Source organism: Amblyomma maculatum, chromosome 10 (genome assembly GCF_055883805.1).
Source record: "Amblyomma maculatum isolate TAMU_Amacu chromosome 10, ASM5588380v1, whole genome shotgun sequence".
NCBI lineage: Eukaryota > Metazoa > Arthropoda > Arachnida > Ixodida > Ixodidae > Amblyomma > Amblyomma maculatum.
Genome location: NC_139353.1, coordinates 30,767,706 through 30,787,500, shown reverse-complemented (window position 1 = coordinate 30,787,500; position 19,795 = coordinate 30,767,706). Strand labels below are relative to the sequence as shown.

Here is a 19,795-nt window from a genome sequence, read left to right as displayed (position 1 = left end):
ACGAGGAGAAAGTTATTCGATGCAGAGGAATGCTTCTTATGCTACAACAGACTTATCCCTTGGTAAGCACAAATCCTATCTGATTTTGAATTGAGTAAGGTTATAGATGGCATAGGTGTCCGCTCGTTGAAGCACTATGTTTATCATAAACAAAGGAAACAAAAACAGTACCTCATTTCTTCTGGAGGTAAGCATTTTTGGCGCCAGCATTACGAACTGCAAATTGCGCTTTTAAGTAGCTCGCATAATAAGTGCCAAATTTACTGAAACCTTACCCTGCAATTCTTGAATTACCTTTTGAATACAACTCATCAAGTAACTTTATTAGATTGCTCCAAGATTGGGGTGCTGCAGGCTTATCGAACAGGTCTCCACTTCTGCAGTTGTCGTCGTCTCCTCTGCCGCCTTTTTTTGAGCTCATTAACCATGAATACGTGCTAACTAGCCCAACCTTTCACGCTAACGCAGTTCAGTTCTAGAGTTCCTAGTACACAAGTTTTCTGTCATTTTTGTTATTGCTTTTCCTTGTACGAATGGATTTACTTGTTTATCGTAGTGCCCTGTAACTATTGTCATTTTGCTGTACATACTAGACCGAATTCCGCGACCGTTGCCTCTCTCTTTCAAATTTCAAGAAAAGAAAAAAGAAACCCTGGGAAATGATTTGACCTCCACCTAAAAGACATAAATGCAATTGAAATGATAGAGGAGCCAATTGTTGAGGTCGGATTCTGCGAGTTATATTAGCATAACATGATATGATTTGTTGGGTACTTTCTCAAGCCGCAACAAATTGATTAGCGTGAGTAATAGTGTGTCACATGCCGGGATGCAAACTGCAGGGAATGTTATGCTTGCATGAGTAAGCCGCCGTATGCGTAAGAGTTCATACGATGTTTTAGTAAGAGAACTCTAATACTGAGAGATGTTCAATAGCTCAATAGATAGGAACGGGTCGTATCCACAGTCGGCGCCCCAAATAATCCCGTTACCACCTCACGAGAACAGTGCTCCTTTTTTTTTTTTTTTAGCTATCAGCAAACATCTCTTTTACGTGCAAGAGAGCAGTGTGAACATAACCCAGACAGAACCGCTTTTTAGGCTGGCGGGTGTGATGAATTTTCTTCGAGTGCGCTTAAGCCCCACTGGTCAAAGAGTTGACCTCGCTAACATCCAGCTCACCGCCAGTACATCACCCTTTGCAAGTTTGTACAAGGCTGCTGCACATGCAGGGCTGCCCAAAATGTTTACACTTGGCAGCTCGCAAACTTGCGAGCACGAACACTTTAGAAAGAAACCTTTGCAAACCCGAAGCCGCACATTTTCACAACACTGGACAGATGCGCTTTTAGCGAATGTACTCGAACTCCAAGATGGAGTTCTATTTTTGTTCATTTTGCAGACGTCCAAGCCGGTTGTTGCGAAGAAAGAACTGCAGGGAAAATGAAATGAACAAAATATTTGTTCATCAAGGAAGCGCGCCAAGGTTTGCTGGCAGAGCCGGGGAACACACTGAGCCCTAGCTTTGACGTCATCAGGTCACGTGCCCGGCCACGTCACGGGAAAGGAAGAGAAGGATGGGGTGCAATCGATCGGTCGAGCGCCGGAATGGAGTCACAGTGCCGAGCGCGAGCAAGTGATGTCTGCAGAACTGCTGCGGCGGTGGCGGTGGTTTCGTCTTCTTTTTTTTTTTTTTGCAGGAACGTCAGGGAAAAGAAGGAGCAGAAAGGAGAAAAAGGGGGAAGGGGAAAAGAGAGGAAAAGGGAGAAGAAAAGGGTTTTCGCGCCCGCGACTCTAGCGCCGCGAGCACTCCGTGGCAGGAACCAGCTGCCGCGGCAGCGGCGGCGTTGCCGTCGTCGTCGCCTGCGAGCCCGGGCAGCGAAAGCAGCGGAGTCCCGTTAGGCCTAGTCAGGGGCCGCGCGTCATGCCTGGAGCACGATGCGCCGGCTCGCCCTGGTCGTGATCACGCCGGCGCGGCCGGCGGCCCCCTGCCATGAAGCGGCAAAACGTGCGCACGTTGTCGCTCATCGTGTGCACCTTCACGTACCTTCTGGTCGGCGCGGCCATCTTCGACGCGCTCGAGTCGGACCACGAGGGAAAGCAGCACAAGACGCTCACCTACATCGAGGACATGCTCGTGCGCAAGTACAACATCAGCGCAGACGACCGCAAGATCTGGCAGACGGTCGTCATCAAGATGGTGCCGCATCGTGCCGGCACCCAGTGGAAGTTCACCGGGGCCTTCTACTTTGCCACCACCGTGCTCACCACCATCGGTGAGTGCAGAGCTTGCCTGCCTGGCGGAGAAGCGTGGGCGCCAGGTTCGCGAGAACGTGCAACGTTTCCATCCATGCGCTGTGCGTGCGTTACACCTGCGTGCGAGTGCTTAGTTCGCGTCGTGCTTGCGAGGCGATGACGAGCACGTTGCAGGGCCGGAAAAAAGAAAACGCTGTTACACCCGGCTTTCATCAATGAGTCGAAGCCGCCCGAGCCATGCGTTTACGCAATGAATGGGAGATAACGTAGCGGTTCGGCGACACCGGATCCCGCGGCTATTCCTGTATCGGACGCTTTGCCGCTGCGTTAAGGTTCAGATGGCGGGGATATGCTGAATGCTTTGTGTTCTTCTCGTGGTCGTGTTGCCGAAGTCGGCTTAATAGCCTCGTTTCTCTGTATTTGGTGGCCACAGCAACCTTACTCACGGTTGTATTTGGACAGTCTAAGCACCAGTATTCGAACTGGTCTCTATGCACACATGCGGGTGCTGGATCTAAACTTCATGTTTTATTTTTGCTGGGTTTTTCTGGTTTGCTCTACTTCTTCTAGCGTCAATATAGTACATTTGCGGCAGTATTGCATTAATCCGTGTGACATGCCGCGGATAAGCGTAGTCAGTACATACATACACTCGGAATTCACTCTAGTACCTTGGTCTATGGAATTGAAAACAGCTCCCATTGCATCAAGTGCCACAATTCTTCATTAAGAAATAGGCCGATATATTTTATTGATTTTTTTTTTATTGCAGGCCAAAACTCAAATGACAAATACCCGAATGGGGTAAGAGACGGGTACCAGGAGGCGGAGAACAGGAGACCGCGCTGTAATCGCTAGTGAGAACAAAACAAAAAAGCAGAAGAGACGCTTCTGGCCCTAAAAGTAACTCTTGCCTGGGAAACGCATCCACTGTGAAGTGTGCATTCTGACCAAAGACGTTATATTGTCGTTATCTTTATTTGGAACGGCATGTCAGGCGATAACTTCTCATTGTCTGTGCCATCTTACTGCAGGGCTCCGACAATGCTCCCTTCATCTGGCTTATTTAATAAAGGTTGTAGATTTTTACTTCCGAACAAGAAAACAGCCTTGAAAAGATGGGTTTGCTTTATTTAGAAGGCGATTTCACCAGCTCAATTTATGCCCTAATTTTCAAATTCCTTAGTCCACGCTGCGTGATGAAAGCGCCCCTAAAAAATATCCGGGATGTATTATTCTTCTTCTTTTTTGAAAAACGTCTTCAATATGCAATAGATGTGGTATAAAGGACGTCCTGATGTATGTACAAATACCCTTTTAGAGAGTTTCAGCGAGATTCGGCTTATTTGGCCATGATTGATTATGCCACGCGCTCCGCCGACGCCTAATGTTTACGGCGTCATGCGGCTCGCATAAATGAATTGGGTCGACAGCGGCATGGAGCAAAGTGCGCAAACGAGCTTTCGGCAGAAGCTGCGGGTTAGTGCTGTGCAGCTTCAACGTAGAGCTTGAACTATAATTTTGAGGCCAGAAGAGCACTATTTGCGAAAAATAATGATTGAATCTTTGAATAGCTTGGATACGTGTTCTTTCAAACTGTATTCTAATTTCTCGACCGTCATAATGCCAACAAATCCTGCTGTAGTTTTTCTTCATTTCATGTTTTCTATTGAAGGTACGTTTTTATGTTCGCTTGTCCTGATATGTATATACTTGATACGTCCCAAAACATCTACAATGAATAGGTTTAATTATTTTATATTTTATACCAAAAATAAAGGTTGTTTCTCTCTTTTTTTTTTTTTTTTGTTATCGAGCGCAGCGGAGCTTGTCATTTTTTTAATCAAAAATATCTGCTTCCAGTGGGAATCGGAGGGGGGACCAGCCGGTCTGATTTTTTACTTTTCCCACAATCTTCCCCCATCTTAACACAAATAAACTTTTTTTTAACAATAGAAACCTGCAAAAAATGTTCCTCTGCATCTCTGCAAACGAAAAATAAATTTGTGTGGATTGAATTTGGACCGTTTCACGTCGACCTGCCAAGACCCTATAGACCTGTGCTTCAAATTCTAAATCTTGGTTACTGTATTGATGTGTCGCTACGGGTGGGGCAATGGCCGGTAGAATAATGGCGGGGCTTACCCCACCCGCAGATAAACTTCTGGTAGGCCCTTTCTATATTCCACTCTACGTAACACCTGCCGCCTTTGTTTACGTATTTACTTTGACTGAACTGTTGCCTATTACCGACTTGCAACCGTAAAGTGCCCTTCATTGAGTACGTCAGTTGTTCTAGTATTCCCTGGCAGATATGAGCGTGTTCTCACTATAACGACAACATCTAACAGAAAAGTAATATGCTGTTAGATTGCGCATCTTTCCGGCAACCCGGCAATGTAGCAACAGAAAACTGCAACGCCTCAAACCTGAGTCCCTCGAACTCTCGACAGCGATTGAGCGCTCCGCTCCGACATCTTTTCACAATTTCACCACCCGCTTTCGTTACCGCGTTTTTTTTTTTTTTTCAAACAAAGCTCCGCCATAATAGAGCCTCAAGCAGTATACAACCTCATTACACTTTCTTCCGCGAAAACTATATATAGATGTGTGACTACTTCTCTGCTATTCCTTGGGCATCTGTCATCGAAGTTTGCAATTTCAATGCTACGCAACAGCCTTCACTATTATGTAGAAATGCATTCCGCAATATATGTCTTTCAAGTTTCTACAATAGTGTTCTTAACTCGAAATAATCTGAAGCTTCAAGAACGTGCTAAGATGAAGCTGTTTGGTGCTGACCAGTCTGCAGACAAATTCCGGCAGCGTCGTGCACTATGCGAACGATTACGTAAACACGACCAAGCTTAAGACTTCGCGACATTTGAGTCGAACACCACTCAACCAGGAACATTCTAGAAACATGCTTGCTCCTTGTCAAATGCACCGAGAGAATCTTTCCGTCTTTTAGATTTTAGTGGAAAAGACCATTTCGAGGTGAGTGACTGCTTTGGTCATTAATTTGTTTGCGTCTACGGGCTAACGGTGACAGGCGAGTGCGAAGCTTTTATCAAATTAAGAAATCCACTTTAATGGCACTGCACAAGGGCATAGTGCAGGCGAGCGTTAATAAACTGAATTACTCTCTTTCGTCACGCAGAGGTGGAATGCCCGTTGCCGTACAGAAAACTTATAGAAATATATACGCTTCTGCTATAACTTGAATAGTTACTAAAATCATACGGTCTTGCAAGTTTCCTCGTGCATGAAATATCTCTCGTGTATTACCTAGGTCGGTAATCACAAGCTGGTCTCACTTCTTTGTTTCGTTTTAAAATTGTCTAGTTAGTGCTTCATGCTGTGCGTCTTCCCCATCTATTTTTGTCAGTAAACAATTTTGCCACCGCCGCCATTTCAGCATGTCCCTATTCTTGATCAGCGCTGCTTTATTCGTGATCGCTCTGTACAGTCAGCTTTCTTATGCTTCAGGGTAAGCTGCTGCTGTAGTCTTGATGCTGGCTACTGTGACATGTCTAAGGCATCCGACTTGCAAATCTCCTTTTTTTCAGGCGCGGAAGCTCAAGCTGAAGCTTTCATTGTGGCAATTATAAGCAGCTTACTCCATGATCGATGTTTATGTATCAGTGTTAATTGATTAATCTTCCGCTTACAAAGCCACTGCCTCGGGCTCCCTTCCTAGTTCCATTCTCTTTTATAATTTCGAAAACGATGCTGCTACTGCCACGCAGAACCACTTGTTTTTGCTGTAAGCCGATCACATTCAAGGAAAGGTGCAGTGTTCCTGAATGACAGCTTATTAAGGCGAAAGCCTAACTTGGCTATGTTTGCGATAACGTGGAAGCAAAATGTAGCGTGTGAAGATGAGACTGGTAGTAATGAATGTGTATGTAATGACAAAATGGTATATAAATGTCATGTCATATGGGCAATTATAGTTTAGTCATGAGTCATAGTCACTTGTCATGTGTCGTCAGATAGGAGATCAAATGTGCATGACTATGGAGTCCATGACTTGTGTAAGTCAAAGTCATGACACTCAAAAGTGCTGGAGAGGCATCAAATGCTACTAGGAGCTACTAAAGAGCAGCGGCACATGATTTAGAATTTATTCAATGCAGATCCCTGCGGTGCTCTCAGAGTTTTTTTTTTTTTTCTTTCTATCAGTGGATTTGCAGAAAGCGTTTACCTTCGAGTGCGTTGTTTGTCGCCGACACAGAAAGAGCAGTTACTGTATTCGTACAACATAGAAATATGCGATTTGGGGATATGTGTTGTTTTTTGGGGATACGCAGAATTACTCGGCGAGCTATTCGATGTCCTGGCACTGTTTTCAGATGTTCAATAGGGTTTCAAGGTCTCCTTCTTATCCTAAAGTTTTTAAGGCGAAAGCTTTTAGAGGCTCTTGGGTGTACGGAGAAAGCGTCCGTTCGAGAAAGGTTTCACACCGTCCCTGTCGAATAATGATGGGATTTATGAGTAAATAATAATTTTTTGAGTAAAAGGTGATAAAATGTCTCTATGACAAAGTTTCTTGACGTGAAGTAATTATTTAATTAATTAGAGCAAAAAAAGGTCAATTAGACGTCGTAACAGCCATGGGCGTCGATATAGTGTGCAGACGTCAAAAGAAACACGGACGTCGAAATTGTGCAAGAAACGTACAAAAAGTTGTAAAGCTTTAATGCCAGGCCTTGTAATTGAATTACATCGAAAACAGTCAAAAGTAAAACAGGAAAAAGGTAGTAAAAGATAAAGAGTAAAAAAAGAAAAAAAACGAGAAAAAGAAAGAAAGAAAAGGAAGCAAAAAATAAAATGCTAATGAGTGAAACAGCGGCAGAGTGCAAAAAGCCGCAGGAAAGGCTTTCGCCTTACAGCACTTAAAAGAGACTAAGTGCCTGCAACAATTTTTTTGTTTCTTATTCTGCCTGTCTCTCTGTGACTGAGGCCGTACCACCAGAGAGCGCGAGCATCGTCACGCCTTGTCCGCCATGTCAGTGGTCACCGGTGGCATCGGCGCGCGTCGGCTCGTGTAATATCTGGTTCGCTGTCAGGTGCCGGCCGTATATTGATTCGTGAAGTTTTATCAAGGTGTTAAATACTTCCACATCCCCTTTTATTTGTGGAGCCCTTTGAGAGCATGGAGCTTTCAGCGGTATTTTCCTGCACCGGGGCATAACAAGTTCGGTGTTGCAACTACGGATTCACCCGAGCAACAGCTCGACAGCAAAAGTGGCCGGCTGCGCATTGCCCGAAACACGACTTGCACCTCATCAAATCCGTTAACTGTTAGCCGCCCCTGACGCAGGACGCATCTTGAAGAGACAGCGCATTATTAACTGCCCCAATTTCAAAAACTAGTTTGGTCGCGAAACGGGGTTCTAGTGGCGGTAGTCGGCAAAGTGCCGATCGAAGCTTCTACAGGCGCTGTTCCAGCAGTAAAGCGAGGCGTCTCTGTTGCTTAATTTGGGTGACAGAAGGTCGAGCGTGAGGCAGTGGTGTTGTAGTACGCCACATACCACGACGAAGCCACTGCAGTCAGCAATGTTGCAATAATGGCTCGTTGGTTTTCCATATCAAAATACTACCGCCCTGAATTTAACACAAGACTGACACCAAAGGACAAGAAGATGGCGCAGGTAACGCTTGTTACCTGTAACGCCGATAGAGGTAACGCTCAAGGCAGAACAAGTTCTTGTCCATTTGCAAACTCGTTTTTTCGTCTGAGAGCCGATACAGAAGTGCAGTGCCCTTTCTTTTGGGACAAGTTTTCCACCCCGCAGTGTAGACGTTTTTGCGTGAACATGCTCGTCTCTCTTTTCAAACTAGTTCATGGTGATGTTTTGTGAAATGACTTTGATTAGGCTAGTTAACGTTCGCGCGATGAACAAAACTGCCCGCTAAAATTTCCCTTTCTAAACTGGTCCTTCACTGAGTCGACATTTCAAACTGATAGCTACAATACCATAATACTATAATTCCATAATAATGCTATAATGCTTATCCGACCTCTGGACATATTTCAATGGTCGTTGACCTTGTTCCCGAACCAATTGTAAAAAAAGGATATATTCTCTCCCTCTCACACGCTTGCATGGTCGTGGTTTTTGCGTTTGCCCCGCCACAGTGCCTGAAAACATTCGTAACCTAGAAAAGGTTAATAATAGGAGAGAGAGAAGAGTCGGCTCTTCTGCCTCTTCTTTCGAGAAATTTATTTTGGTTCGAGAGAATAGTAAAGACTGCTTCGTAACTGCACATATACGAGCATGTCTCACACTCCTTGCTTCAATATATCGCAAAAACACTTAAACAGCTGGGCTCAACTTTCGCATTAGGGAGTATCATAATAGTCCTCAGAATTTCTTCTCTCTTTGATCCTCTGAGCTAAAGGCTACGCCGCCTTCTATTCCCGGTCAATAATCACGGAGAGCTTCTATAGTCTCGGCTTCACAAGGCCGAAAAAAAAAATAAAAAGAAGTTGCGGAAGATAATGCTCTCTTTGTAAATTCTGCTCCTCGCGGCAATAAATACGTCTTCGACTGGCCAACCAAAGTGAACGCACATAGCCATAAGGAGCCTTGGAATCGATATTTACGCGCAAAAAGGAATTGGATGGGATTGTCCAAACTGTCCCTTTCATCAACTGAAGTCCTTTTTTATTTGTTCGGCAATGTGTTTGTGACGAAATGCCAGTAAAAATAACTGCGCGCAAAACTGGTTTCGTTTCTATTTTTTTATTCTTTTTTTTTTGCTTGTACACTAAAACCTCTTATGTGCGCGGTGTTTTATTCTTTTCGTGCAAACTTTATTTCGAAAGCGTCCCGAATAGTGCGCGCCACGTGGCTCGCCATCTGGCGCAACTCAGAGCCAATAAACAACAAAGGGAGCGCTGAACCTTGTACAAGGGCTGCGTTCAAGTTCTAAGGCTTCCAGCATGTGTTTCGCGATCCTGTATGTTTTTTTTCTTTTTTTTTTTTTTTGCTCTGCGATATTTTTTGTTGCTAGTCTGAAGCTAAAGAAGGCAGATAAGAGGAAGCTTCCTGACGGAACCCTTATGATTTTCTTTGTGCTTTGTGCGAGTACATCTTCTTTCTAAACACACTTTATCTACATGACTGATAGCCGCAGGAGTGTACTGGAGTGATTGACTATTATTTATTTTAAAAGAGGTCTTGAGGAAAATAAAGTTGGCGTGTAACAATAGATGACTGCGTTCTTTTGACAGAGAGGTTACTCTCACTCAGAATGAAGCTCTTAAAAGCTATAAACTTGTATACATATAGACCTACATATATATACATACATTTGAACTGCAAACTTCAAATGACGCACAGGTATCGCCACCAACGGGCAGCTATTGCAAATGAATTTCATTGACAAAGAAATATTTTAATTGATTGATTGGTTGATTGATTGATTGATTGATTGATTGATTGATTGATTGATTGATTGATTGATTGAAGAATATATTATTAGCAACTAAAGAAGGGAGAAACGCAGATCTCTGAGGCAATGTTACATCGCCATTCACTTCCGTACAATAATCACGGACTACTTCTCAATCTCAACGTCACCAGATCCTGTTATAATAGTGGAGAGAAATAAAATGTTCGATTTGTAAACGCATTCTTTTCTTCTCATAAAGAAATGGTGATCCACTGCAGATGCTCACTGGTAATGGCGCTTCACTTCCGATCCCGGGGACACCTCGGGTTCGAATCCAGCCGAGGCAGCCACGTTCTAGTGGAGGCGAAATGCAAGACGATCGTGCAGTCTGCGACACCAGTGCTCGTTAAAGGATAAAAATCGATATTTCGCACCATGTATTGGCGTCTGTCATAGACCATGCGCCACTCCGGGACGTCATGTCCAATATATCAAATATATCGTGGAGCGAGCATAATTATTTCAGGAAAAGGTATGAGACCAAAATTCGATTATGGAACGCGTGGCCGAGAACAACGACGCATTAGCGTTGGGCTAAAAATATGCAGCTACAGGCCTGGGTCACCTTCAGTTATGCGAACAGAAAGATTGTTGAAACATTTGGCTCCTTACAGAAAAATTGGTCATAATGAAAGGGAGAACACAGTAACTACCTCACTTTCAAATCACTCTGGGAGTATACGCTTCAACCACGCTGTGATGGCAGTTCGCCTGCCACAGGGTGTCGAAGCACATGCGACGGATCGTTCGGAGCCTGATCTCATCGCGAGATGAAAGGCAGCGTGTGGTACTTGCGAAGTGCTGACTTACTGTTCCGATACCGCGATTGACAGGAAATAAAGCCGTTCGAGACGGCTGGATAATGATCCTCTGATTACGCCCTACGCAGTGTTCGCGGCGTAAGCATTCGTTAGAAATTAAACAAAGCAGCACCTAAATTGCTTTTCGCTTTATTGCGTATACGTCATCATTAATTCTGGAATTCGGCTTATGGTTGACCAGTGCACAATAAAGAAAAGCTCGAGGCACAATACGATACTCGAAAATGCGAAATTAGGGGCAGATGCGAAGGACAATAAGATATTCGAAATCATCATGCAGTCACGCACGCGCTAGTTCATATTACGCTCACCAGGATCTCCACTGGGGCAGCGCACAACCTAGTCATCGCAGGTCCTCCTCCTGAATCCTGGGTCCTCGCGACGCATCGGCCACGAGCCTGCTGGATATAATCGCTCCATCACCGCCTCGCCTCGACGTCAGCGGCAGTAAAGATTTAAGGTAGCATCAGCAGAATAGAGACACAGAGAGAGAGACTCTACTTGCTTCAGCTGCCCTACCATTTCATCGAAAAAGTAACGAAAATTTCGACTCACCTAGCTGTATAGGGCGCTGAATATCGGGTGATGAAACATATTCGTTGTCGTCTTCATCGTAGCCGTCATAAAACTTTTGCGAAACCATACTTGACGGGGAGAAGGGGAGGGAGCGGGAAATAACGTAATCGGGACATCTCATCCCGTGCGGAAAGCCCCTCCATCCCATGGCTACGACTAGATTTCTTAAATAATACCATTTGCGAAACATGTCTTGATTTCAACACCGCCACGCACGTTCTGCACAGAAAGTAGCCCTTAAATTAGTGCGCCCTGTATATAAGGTGGCCCATATATTTGATGTCTCTACTCCTATAAGCAGCACGTAATCAACGTCTTTGACTCACTCATATCAGTAAGTGTCGTTTTGGGAGACACCAAAAGAAAAAGCGAACACTCGGGGCCTCCCCTTGCGTACTCTTGGAAATTGTCGGCTGTGTGTCCACGTTGGCGGAGCGCATGGCACCGCTACCTTAAGCCTAGATGATCCTATCTGCCCTTTCTCTTCTGTTTTCCCCTCGTTACTCCCTCCACCCGTTCCCTCGGAGAATGAGAACCTACAAAAGAAAGCAAACTCTCAGTAAATGTATCACTTTTAAGTGGGTACCTCAAGCAAGCGCTGGGAAAATGATGAAGGAGAGATTGAAAGTAGGAAGGGGAACAGAGGCATCGAGATTGAGCCTATAGGAATTTATTTCGGGCATCGTGGTGTTCTTTTAACGCTCACTGACATTGCACAGCACGTGGGCGACAGAGGCCGCTGCGGCCTTCGCGCTACGTGTGCCAGGCGAAGCTGTTATAGAGAAGAGAAATAGTTGTTCGATTGAGGGAAAAAAGTGCAGGAAGGACACCCTATATGTTGCGCGATGGTGGATCAAATATCCATGCTACACGGTAGACCGTTTGAAATGCCATCGAATCGAATGTCGCTCAGCCCAACTGCCGGTCTTGAACACGAGGTTTCTGAAAGGCATCCGGTCCAAATGCCCTTCCAGTAGACAGAACACCGCGGAGTTTCTGATATGCCTTCAAAACTTGAACACGTACATCGTCTTACGCGGTGTTTGGACAAAGTAACTTTTGAAAAAGAATACCAATGGGTAATTCTTTAACGTATGATATGTTGGCATGCATAGGAAGACGTCTTTTTTTTTTTTTTTATTTACTGCGACCTGTGCAGCTGCAAGAAAACTCGGCTGCGGGAATCATATACGGTCTCGTAGACTTTTCCTCCCTAGGTTTAGAGTCAAAGCATGCAATAGGAGCCGTCCGAAAGGGAAATTGAAAGCTTCATTAACGACGCGTCTTCACGTCGGCCGTCAGTGTACAAAACACTGACGGCCGACGTGAAGACGCGTCGCTTTGTGCTGTGTACTGCGTGCGTGTGTTGTAAACAGTTACAAAGACACAGAGCTATTGCGGAGGCCCGCCCGATGTGCCGAGTGCTCAGTGACCTAATACATTTGCGGGTGGGCCTCAAGCAAACTACTGTTTTGTGCCATATATTTCTTTTTATTTTTACCTACCCTTTCCTTTCTCCCTATCGATCACCTCTTTGATTTCCCCTACCCCTTCAACGCTGTCCATTTATTTCCGCCGCCCCAGCTCAGGTGCTTCAGATAGAGGTAGCAGATACCGGGGCTGGCAAACATCTTTTCCTTTCTGTTGTATACATTATAAAATAACCACTACTACTACTACAGCTACCTAAACTATAAACAGTTGATTTGGCTTACGCACAAAACTGACAAAAACTACGCGTAAACACAAAGCGATGAAACACCAGTGTTTCCACGCCACAGGAAATAAAAATAGGTGTCCATAAAACAAAAACTGACACCAAGAGTTCTAACCACAACACATAATAAATGCAAACAGGTTCGTTACTGCGTTTTGTCATTGCTGGCAATATTTTCTGCGAAGGCCAGCTGTTCGAATCAAATATTCAAAAAAGTTATGAAGATTTATGAAAGTGATGAGAGCTTGACATGGTCTCTATAGACCACCGGTTCTTTCCTAAATCGACACTCGAGGTAATCCGTCTCATTCAGACTGATAACTCACAGTTTAATTAGTCATACTTTGCGAGAAAAGGAACTCCGTACAGCTACATAGGACGTCATAATTTCATTATACACCTGGTGCGAGCGAACTGCTTAAAGCAGGCTTTATACTTACAAATACATACGTTACTGAACATTAATGCGGGTATTCTGGAAAAAATTGTTAATCTCTAAATAACCACATGGTTTAAAAAATCTGAGGCATTTTCTTCACCGTTTTGTGAATAACCGCTTGGTGTATCTCTCTCTCCTTTTTTTCTTTTGTTTAACCTTGCCTAGTAGCTCTGGAATTTGTTTTTGAAATGTATCATTTATTGTGTTTTGTAATTAATGCGTTACTTGCAGTAGTTTTGATTGATGCAAAGTGCACGCAGGGTTTGTGTGCGGTGACCCTGCTAAGGAAAAAATTGGAGAACGCATTAGTAAACTCCACTGGGCTGTGATCGCGATATCCTGCGAGGATTACCAAGATATATTGGGCGAGTTGGTAAACATCCATTGTTAATAAAAACAACGCGAACAGGAAGACGCAAGACAAGATAAAAGGAAGCTACAGGACAAGCGCTGACTCACAACTCAGCCTCAGTTTTTACTCCAAGGCCCAGACAAAAACAAATGCGACGAAAATGAAGCTTTCGCGTGAAACACCCCTGGGTTCATCTGCTATACAAAAAGTCGCTCAAAAAGAAACCTCTTCGCTTGAAAGAGCAAGAGAAGCCTTGCTGACGCACTTAATGTCCCTTGAAATAAAATATGCTTCAACCAGTTCTCTCGTTAGCTTTTCTTTGGGCCGATACAAAATTCTAACCTGGTCATATAGGGGAGTACACTTCTTCACTGTCTCACTGGAAAAGCAATGTGAGACAAGAAAGGTTTTGTCCTTGCCACTTTCCAAGTTGTTTCGGTGTTCTTATAGCCTCTTGTTAATACAACGCCCTGTTTGTCCTATATAACAGGCTCCTCAAGAGAGTGGAAACCTGCACACGACATCAGTCTTGAAGCTGACAAATGGGTCTCTATGTTTAACCCCACATTCCTGCGTCTTTGATTCTCGTTCCTTTTGAAGAGCCGGGAGTCCTGTAGCTTCATTTTATCTTGTCTTGTGTCTTCCTGTTCGCGCTGTTTTTATTAGCAATGGATCCTGCGGGGATGTGTATGAGCGTATAGACCTTGCGTGAAATCACTGCACCTCACATCGCTTTCCACGTTAACCGTCCATGTCATTCATCCGCCCTATTCACAGTCGCGCCGCTAGCGTGGTACCAGGCATATGAAGAGATCTTTACATATTATTGTGACCTCTGGTGCTTTGCCAACCTCGCTCCCGTCCTTTATAGTTGTTGACCTCTTGCGCTTAGGTGGTGGTTATGCTGGAAGTCAGGCGCGCAGAGAGGCAGACTCATCATTCTCCTCCTCCTTCATATCTGGGCGCGCTTAAACTTGGATTATATATTGTAGGTGTTCAATTCCTACTTGTTCGTTTCTTCTCATAGTTCCTTCCTACTTTCAGTGTGCAGAAAGCGTTTTTACAAGGATTTAAATTTCATGCTCTTCCCTTCGCCCATGTACCGTTCTGCGCATTTTGGTTTAACGGGACATGGTGTAATGATGCACTCTAAAGAAATGCACTCTACGAAAATACCTCTCTGGCTATGTACGAAGACTTTCATTTTTAGGCTACACATTGAGACCCTGCCAAATTAAGCAGGGTTAGAGAAAAAGGGCATTTTTGTGCCTGCGATAAGCTGCCACCTTTGTGATTCCGTAGAAACCTTTGAGCATTGTTTCATCGATTGCAAAGGTGCAATTCTGTCCTCGGACATTATACAACAAACTTAAAAAAAAAGAAGAAAATTTTATATCACATTCTGTACGATACCTCGCTACTCCGCCATCTGTTAGCGAGTCCTTCATCCAGTCTTCCGACTGATTGCATTACGCCCAACCTTTCTAGTTGGATTACACGGTCTCTGGAAAACGCGCACGATGGGCCGACATTTGGAATCCTGTTTCTGCTCAAAAGCACTTGTGTAGTTCAATCGTTCATTTAACGGAATCGCATGCACACGGGCCGAGTTCGAACAGGAGTGGCACTTTGTGATGCACTCTGTATTAGCTCTTGTCTAGAGCTTTGTTGACTTGGTGTGTCCTACTGCGCCTCGGATTGATCTGGCACAGTTTTCCTTATCATTTGTAATAAAGTTTATATATATAGAACATCATTTCAATGCAATAAATACCATCTCGACAAAAAAAAAAAAAAAAAAAGGCGGAAAGCTACGGCATTCCATACTCGTTTCTCGCGATAAGTTCCTGGGTTCGAATGCGCTCCTCTCCGACTCTTTCCTCTTTATTGTTAGTGTGAAAGGAAACAGTAGACGAGTTTTCTAGGCTGAGAACCACTGAATTAGTGTTCTCGCATTAATAAGCTCATAAAAACATAAGCAAGTACGTACGGACATACTGGCTGTCTGTAACGCGATCGCAATCGGCAGAAGCGTTTCGCCTCCTTTGAAAAGCGGCTACCATGGGGAGGGTTGCACCGAGATCCTCAGAGATCAGCAGCCTAGCTCCTAACCTCCCGCCCACGGAGTAACCGCTGCGAGTGGAGTGGTATTTTTGTTGACCTCTTAGAGCTGTTCACTTTGTTCCGGTTTGATGTAATCCCAGCTGCAAGACGCGTTCCTTGAAGCCTGTTTAAGAATGACGTATGGGGCGGGCGGCTACAAGTGTTCTGGAAGTTTTATGAGCCAGTCGCCTGCTTCAGCCAGCACATTTGCTAGCACATTGTATACTGACACGTGTGATTGTGGCGCTATGCGCTTTCACGTGGCTTCGCAGTCAACCTTCCCTCAAATGTAGAAGCGATTCTTCACACCACCTGAGCTGGGAAAACGGGGAGAGTTCCTTCTTTAAGGCATGTCATGAAAGGGTTTAACCACGCTTTGCGTAGAAAGAGCGCTGCCATGTTTCGACTCAGCAGTCAAGAGAAGCGTTTCCTGCGCGTACGAGCCACCTTACGCTCGTGCGCGCTAAAAGGGGTCAGAAAGGTCACGGGTCACTGAGCCTATCGCTTCATGCACCTGGTAAACGAGAGCTGCTGTTATCAGCTTTCAATCGACGGTGTTAAGCGTGACCCGCATGGAGCGTTTTTCCGGACGATTCGCTGGCGTCGACGGCAGCGGAGCGTTTTTTTGCCGCCGGAGAGGACGATTTTGCCAAATCGTCGGGATCTTGCTGAACAGATAAAAACGCCGACGACGCGCCGACGCCGGAAGTCGGCAGCGGCAGAGGGCCAATGAGAGCCGGAGCAGCCGTCACTTGATTCCGGTTGGAGCCACGCCCACGCCGGCCGAGAGAGAGAAGCTCGCGAGAGCGGAATGCGGGGGTTTGGCGCTCCGACGGCGCCGAGGGTTTCGGTACAGTGAACTAGAATATTGGGTAGTGTGCTCACTCCGCGGCGGCTCTACGGGGAGCGGAGGCCCCGCGTGTGTCGACAGGCGACTGCTTCGCGGCGCCGGCACCAGGCAACGCCACGGTAGACTTCACGGTAGGATCGTAGGATTTTGCTCCGCCCGTCGCTGTCAGCCGGTTCAATTTGTCACTGCGTCATTTGTGGCTTCGTTGTTGCTCTGCTGTGCGCATGTTCTTTTGGCGCTTATCGGAGGTCACTTCAAGCGTTTGTTCAGTAAAGGCCAGTTCAGGCTCTTGTTTAAGCTCCCATCGAAAGTGAGTGTTGACTACACCACGTGCGTCGGTGTATGCATGTTCTGCCGGGAGATCAGAACTCTTTGGGCTTTTCTTTCGCACATGAGGGGGTAAGCGGACATGTGGCCTGTACTAACCGGTTAATTCACTGGGACAGACTGCTAATAATAATAATAATAACAATATTTATTTAGTATAGTTAGAACAACATACACATACGGAAGCGCCGAAGCCACAAGCGGGCTTGTGCGGCGACAACCGGCAGCCGCTGCAATCTTCGCGCCACATCAGAACTCCATCAGAGCTCCATCAGAGGCAAAAAAAAAAAGAAGAAGAAACATTTGGCACAACACACTATCAAAAATGAACTGACAACATCAGTACATATTATATGTTCTCTAACGCTTTAACAGCAACTCTCAATGTTTTGCGGGTGGTCAAAGAAAATACGTCGTCCAGTAGTTCGTTGAGGATGGCTGGAACATAATAGCGTCTTGTTGCTTTACCGTAATGAATGCGGACTCTCGGTTTAAGATAACGAGGAACATATCTCAAGAGCGTGTTGTCAGGCTAGTTGGTTCTGCGTAGTATATAAGAGAAATGCGCAACAACTTCAACAGGACACAGGAAGAAAAACACACACAACAGTTCACGAGCGCTCGTGAACTGTTGTGTGTGTTTCTTCCTGTGTCCTGTTGAAGTTGTTGCGCATTTCTCTTATATGAACATGTCTCAACGGTACCGGTTTCGTGTTTTTGTGCCTGTATGCACTGCTCCAAAAATATTTTAGTACTACAATTTGTTTAAAAAGATTGTCAAAAGCAGGCAAACCGGCTGTTCTAAAGACACTGCTGGGCAAATTCTCCTGTGGCATGTAGAGGACGCTTGTAGCGACGTTTTTCAAACTCCTATTAACTCCATGTGAAAGAGCAGTTAAAAAAAACACATACCGTATCTTTGAACACTACCCCAGAGCATGGGCGATTAGTTTTCTGATAGAAAAAGGCATCATGGTTTTCAAATTAAACAACAAAGATGCAACACTTCTAAGTTTCTTACAAATGTGGGTCAACTGAGTACTCCCTGTCAGATCACTGTATATGGGTACACCAAGATACGTAACCGACGGGACGATATAGGTTGACAAGAACACGAATAGCAATATGAGGGGTTTAAATATATAGAACCTACATTTGGTACATCTTTGTGCGGGCTACGAAAACAGACAAGTCGGGATTTGATGCCATTTATTTGTATTAAGTTTGAGACAAACCAATGACTAAATTTAATAGCGCCTCCTTAAGGTTAGCCAAGGCACATGAAAACTTAGGTTTGCCTGATACTAGTAAAGGGTCATCGGCGTAAAGGAATATAGTGGATGCTTTCACGTGGTCACATATATCATTCACATATATCCGCACAACAAACTTACCGCGTCACTGCAGATAGGCCCAAACCAAAATATGCCGGCCCGTCGTCAAAACCATTGCTACGCGCCTGGATGCAATACTGGCTATGTGCATACTAAAGGTGGCCCAAAAATAGCCCTGCTAGGCGTTCCCAAAGATGACTTTTAAGGAAGCAGTGGGAGATCAACCTCCGTCACTCGGACAAGCGGCTGGATGAGAGCTGTGGAGCTGTGCTGTTTGTGAGTTTCATTTCGAACTTCGTTTCGTTCTCTATGTTCATATTGTGAACGGGGGAAAAAGTCCGCATCCCTCGTGGGAAGCCAGCATTATCCCCCGATGCCACACCGACGCTATTGCCGAATCTGCCAGCCTATCTTTCAAAAAATACACCGAAAGAAAGACAACAAAGGAAGAGCAACCCACTGGTGTTGTAACTCATACGCCCGATATACCCGTAACAACAGAAGAGTAGGAATCGGCCCCAAACGAACAGATTCTGAAAGTATTCTTGATATTTTGGAAGTGGTTAGAAATAGACTGCATAAAGAAGTTGGTTGCCCCGTTCACGCAGAAGGCCGATCTGAAGAAGTAATAAGGTTTTATTTAGTCACCAGACTGCACTTCTATGTGAAAAGGGTTAATTAAAAAAAGGCAGAAAAACGAGAACGGGCGAAACACCTCAAACTAAGCCATTGCTAACGTTGTTGTGAAGTGCTGGAGCAAGTGAAGGAAATAAGCGGCAAAATACGTGAACATAAATATACGCAGCGGTGACAAATCTGTTCATATGTTTCATAAAGCAGTGACTTTATGTCTCTCCAAATAAGTATGCAGTAGCTGGTTTGAAAACCTTGTGGTGCGGCTCCCGTGCTGCCAAAAAAACGCGAATTGTAAATAATGCATCTTTCCTTTTACTTTGTCAGAATTACATGCATTCATTCTACCTGTCATCTCCATGTCCTTTTTGTTTTTGTGTGCTGCAGCATGGGTACGTGTTTGTGAATAAGCAGTTGTTGCGGCCGACACTCCTTCATTCCTCGTTTATCCCTGGCATGAACCCCAAGCTATTACTATTGACTTTAAGCATTAATGGAAAGAGCTGTATAACCCCCGAATATGCAGTGCATTATAATTTCTTTCCAGTGAAACAATGCAGGCTCGAGTGACATACACTATGAACGTCCCAACGAGCCAAGCGCATTGATTAACATTGTTTGAACATGTGCACAGCGCAGATATAAAGTTCAATTCAAGGTCCGCTTAACCATTTCAGCAAAACCCACGCAAATGTCGCGGTAATATTTCAGTTTGTCGGCGCGGCTACCCGGCTACTGCGACGCCGGCCGAGCGCGGCACCTTTTACCCGTGGAGTGCGCACGCTTCGAAGCACCTACCGTGGAGACGCGCGCAGCGCCACCGCTTACCGCCGCTCCCCGTCGACACCGGCGGGGACACCTCGAGCGGCGCTTGTGAGCACACTACCCAATATTCTAGTTCACTGTAGTTTCGGGTTTCTCGG

The 19,795-nt window shown here is 45.1% G+C and overlaps 1 protein-coding gene across 1 annotated transcript in view; it reads left to right on the top strand.

Moving 5' to 3' along the window:
• Positions 1 to 1,826: 1,826 nt before the first annotated feature.
• The window catches only part of Task6 (TWIK-related acid-sensitive K[+] channel 6), a 94,014-nt gene continuing 76,045 nt past the window's right edge, over positions 1,827 to 19,795 (top strand). Inside the window, exon 1 of the mRNA XM_084582379.1 lies at positions 1,827 to 2,276. Within this exon, the coding sequence (XP_084438505.1) occupies positions 1,994 to 2,276 (283 nt within the window). The 5' untranslated portion in view covers positions 1,827 to 1,993. The remainder of the gene's footprint in view (positions 2,277 to 19,795) is intronic.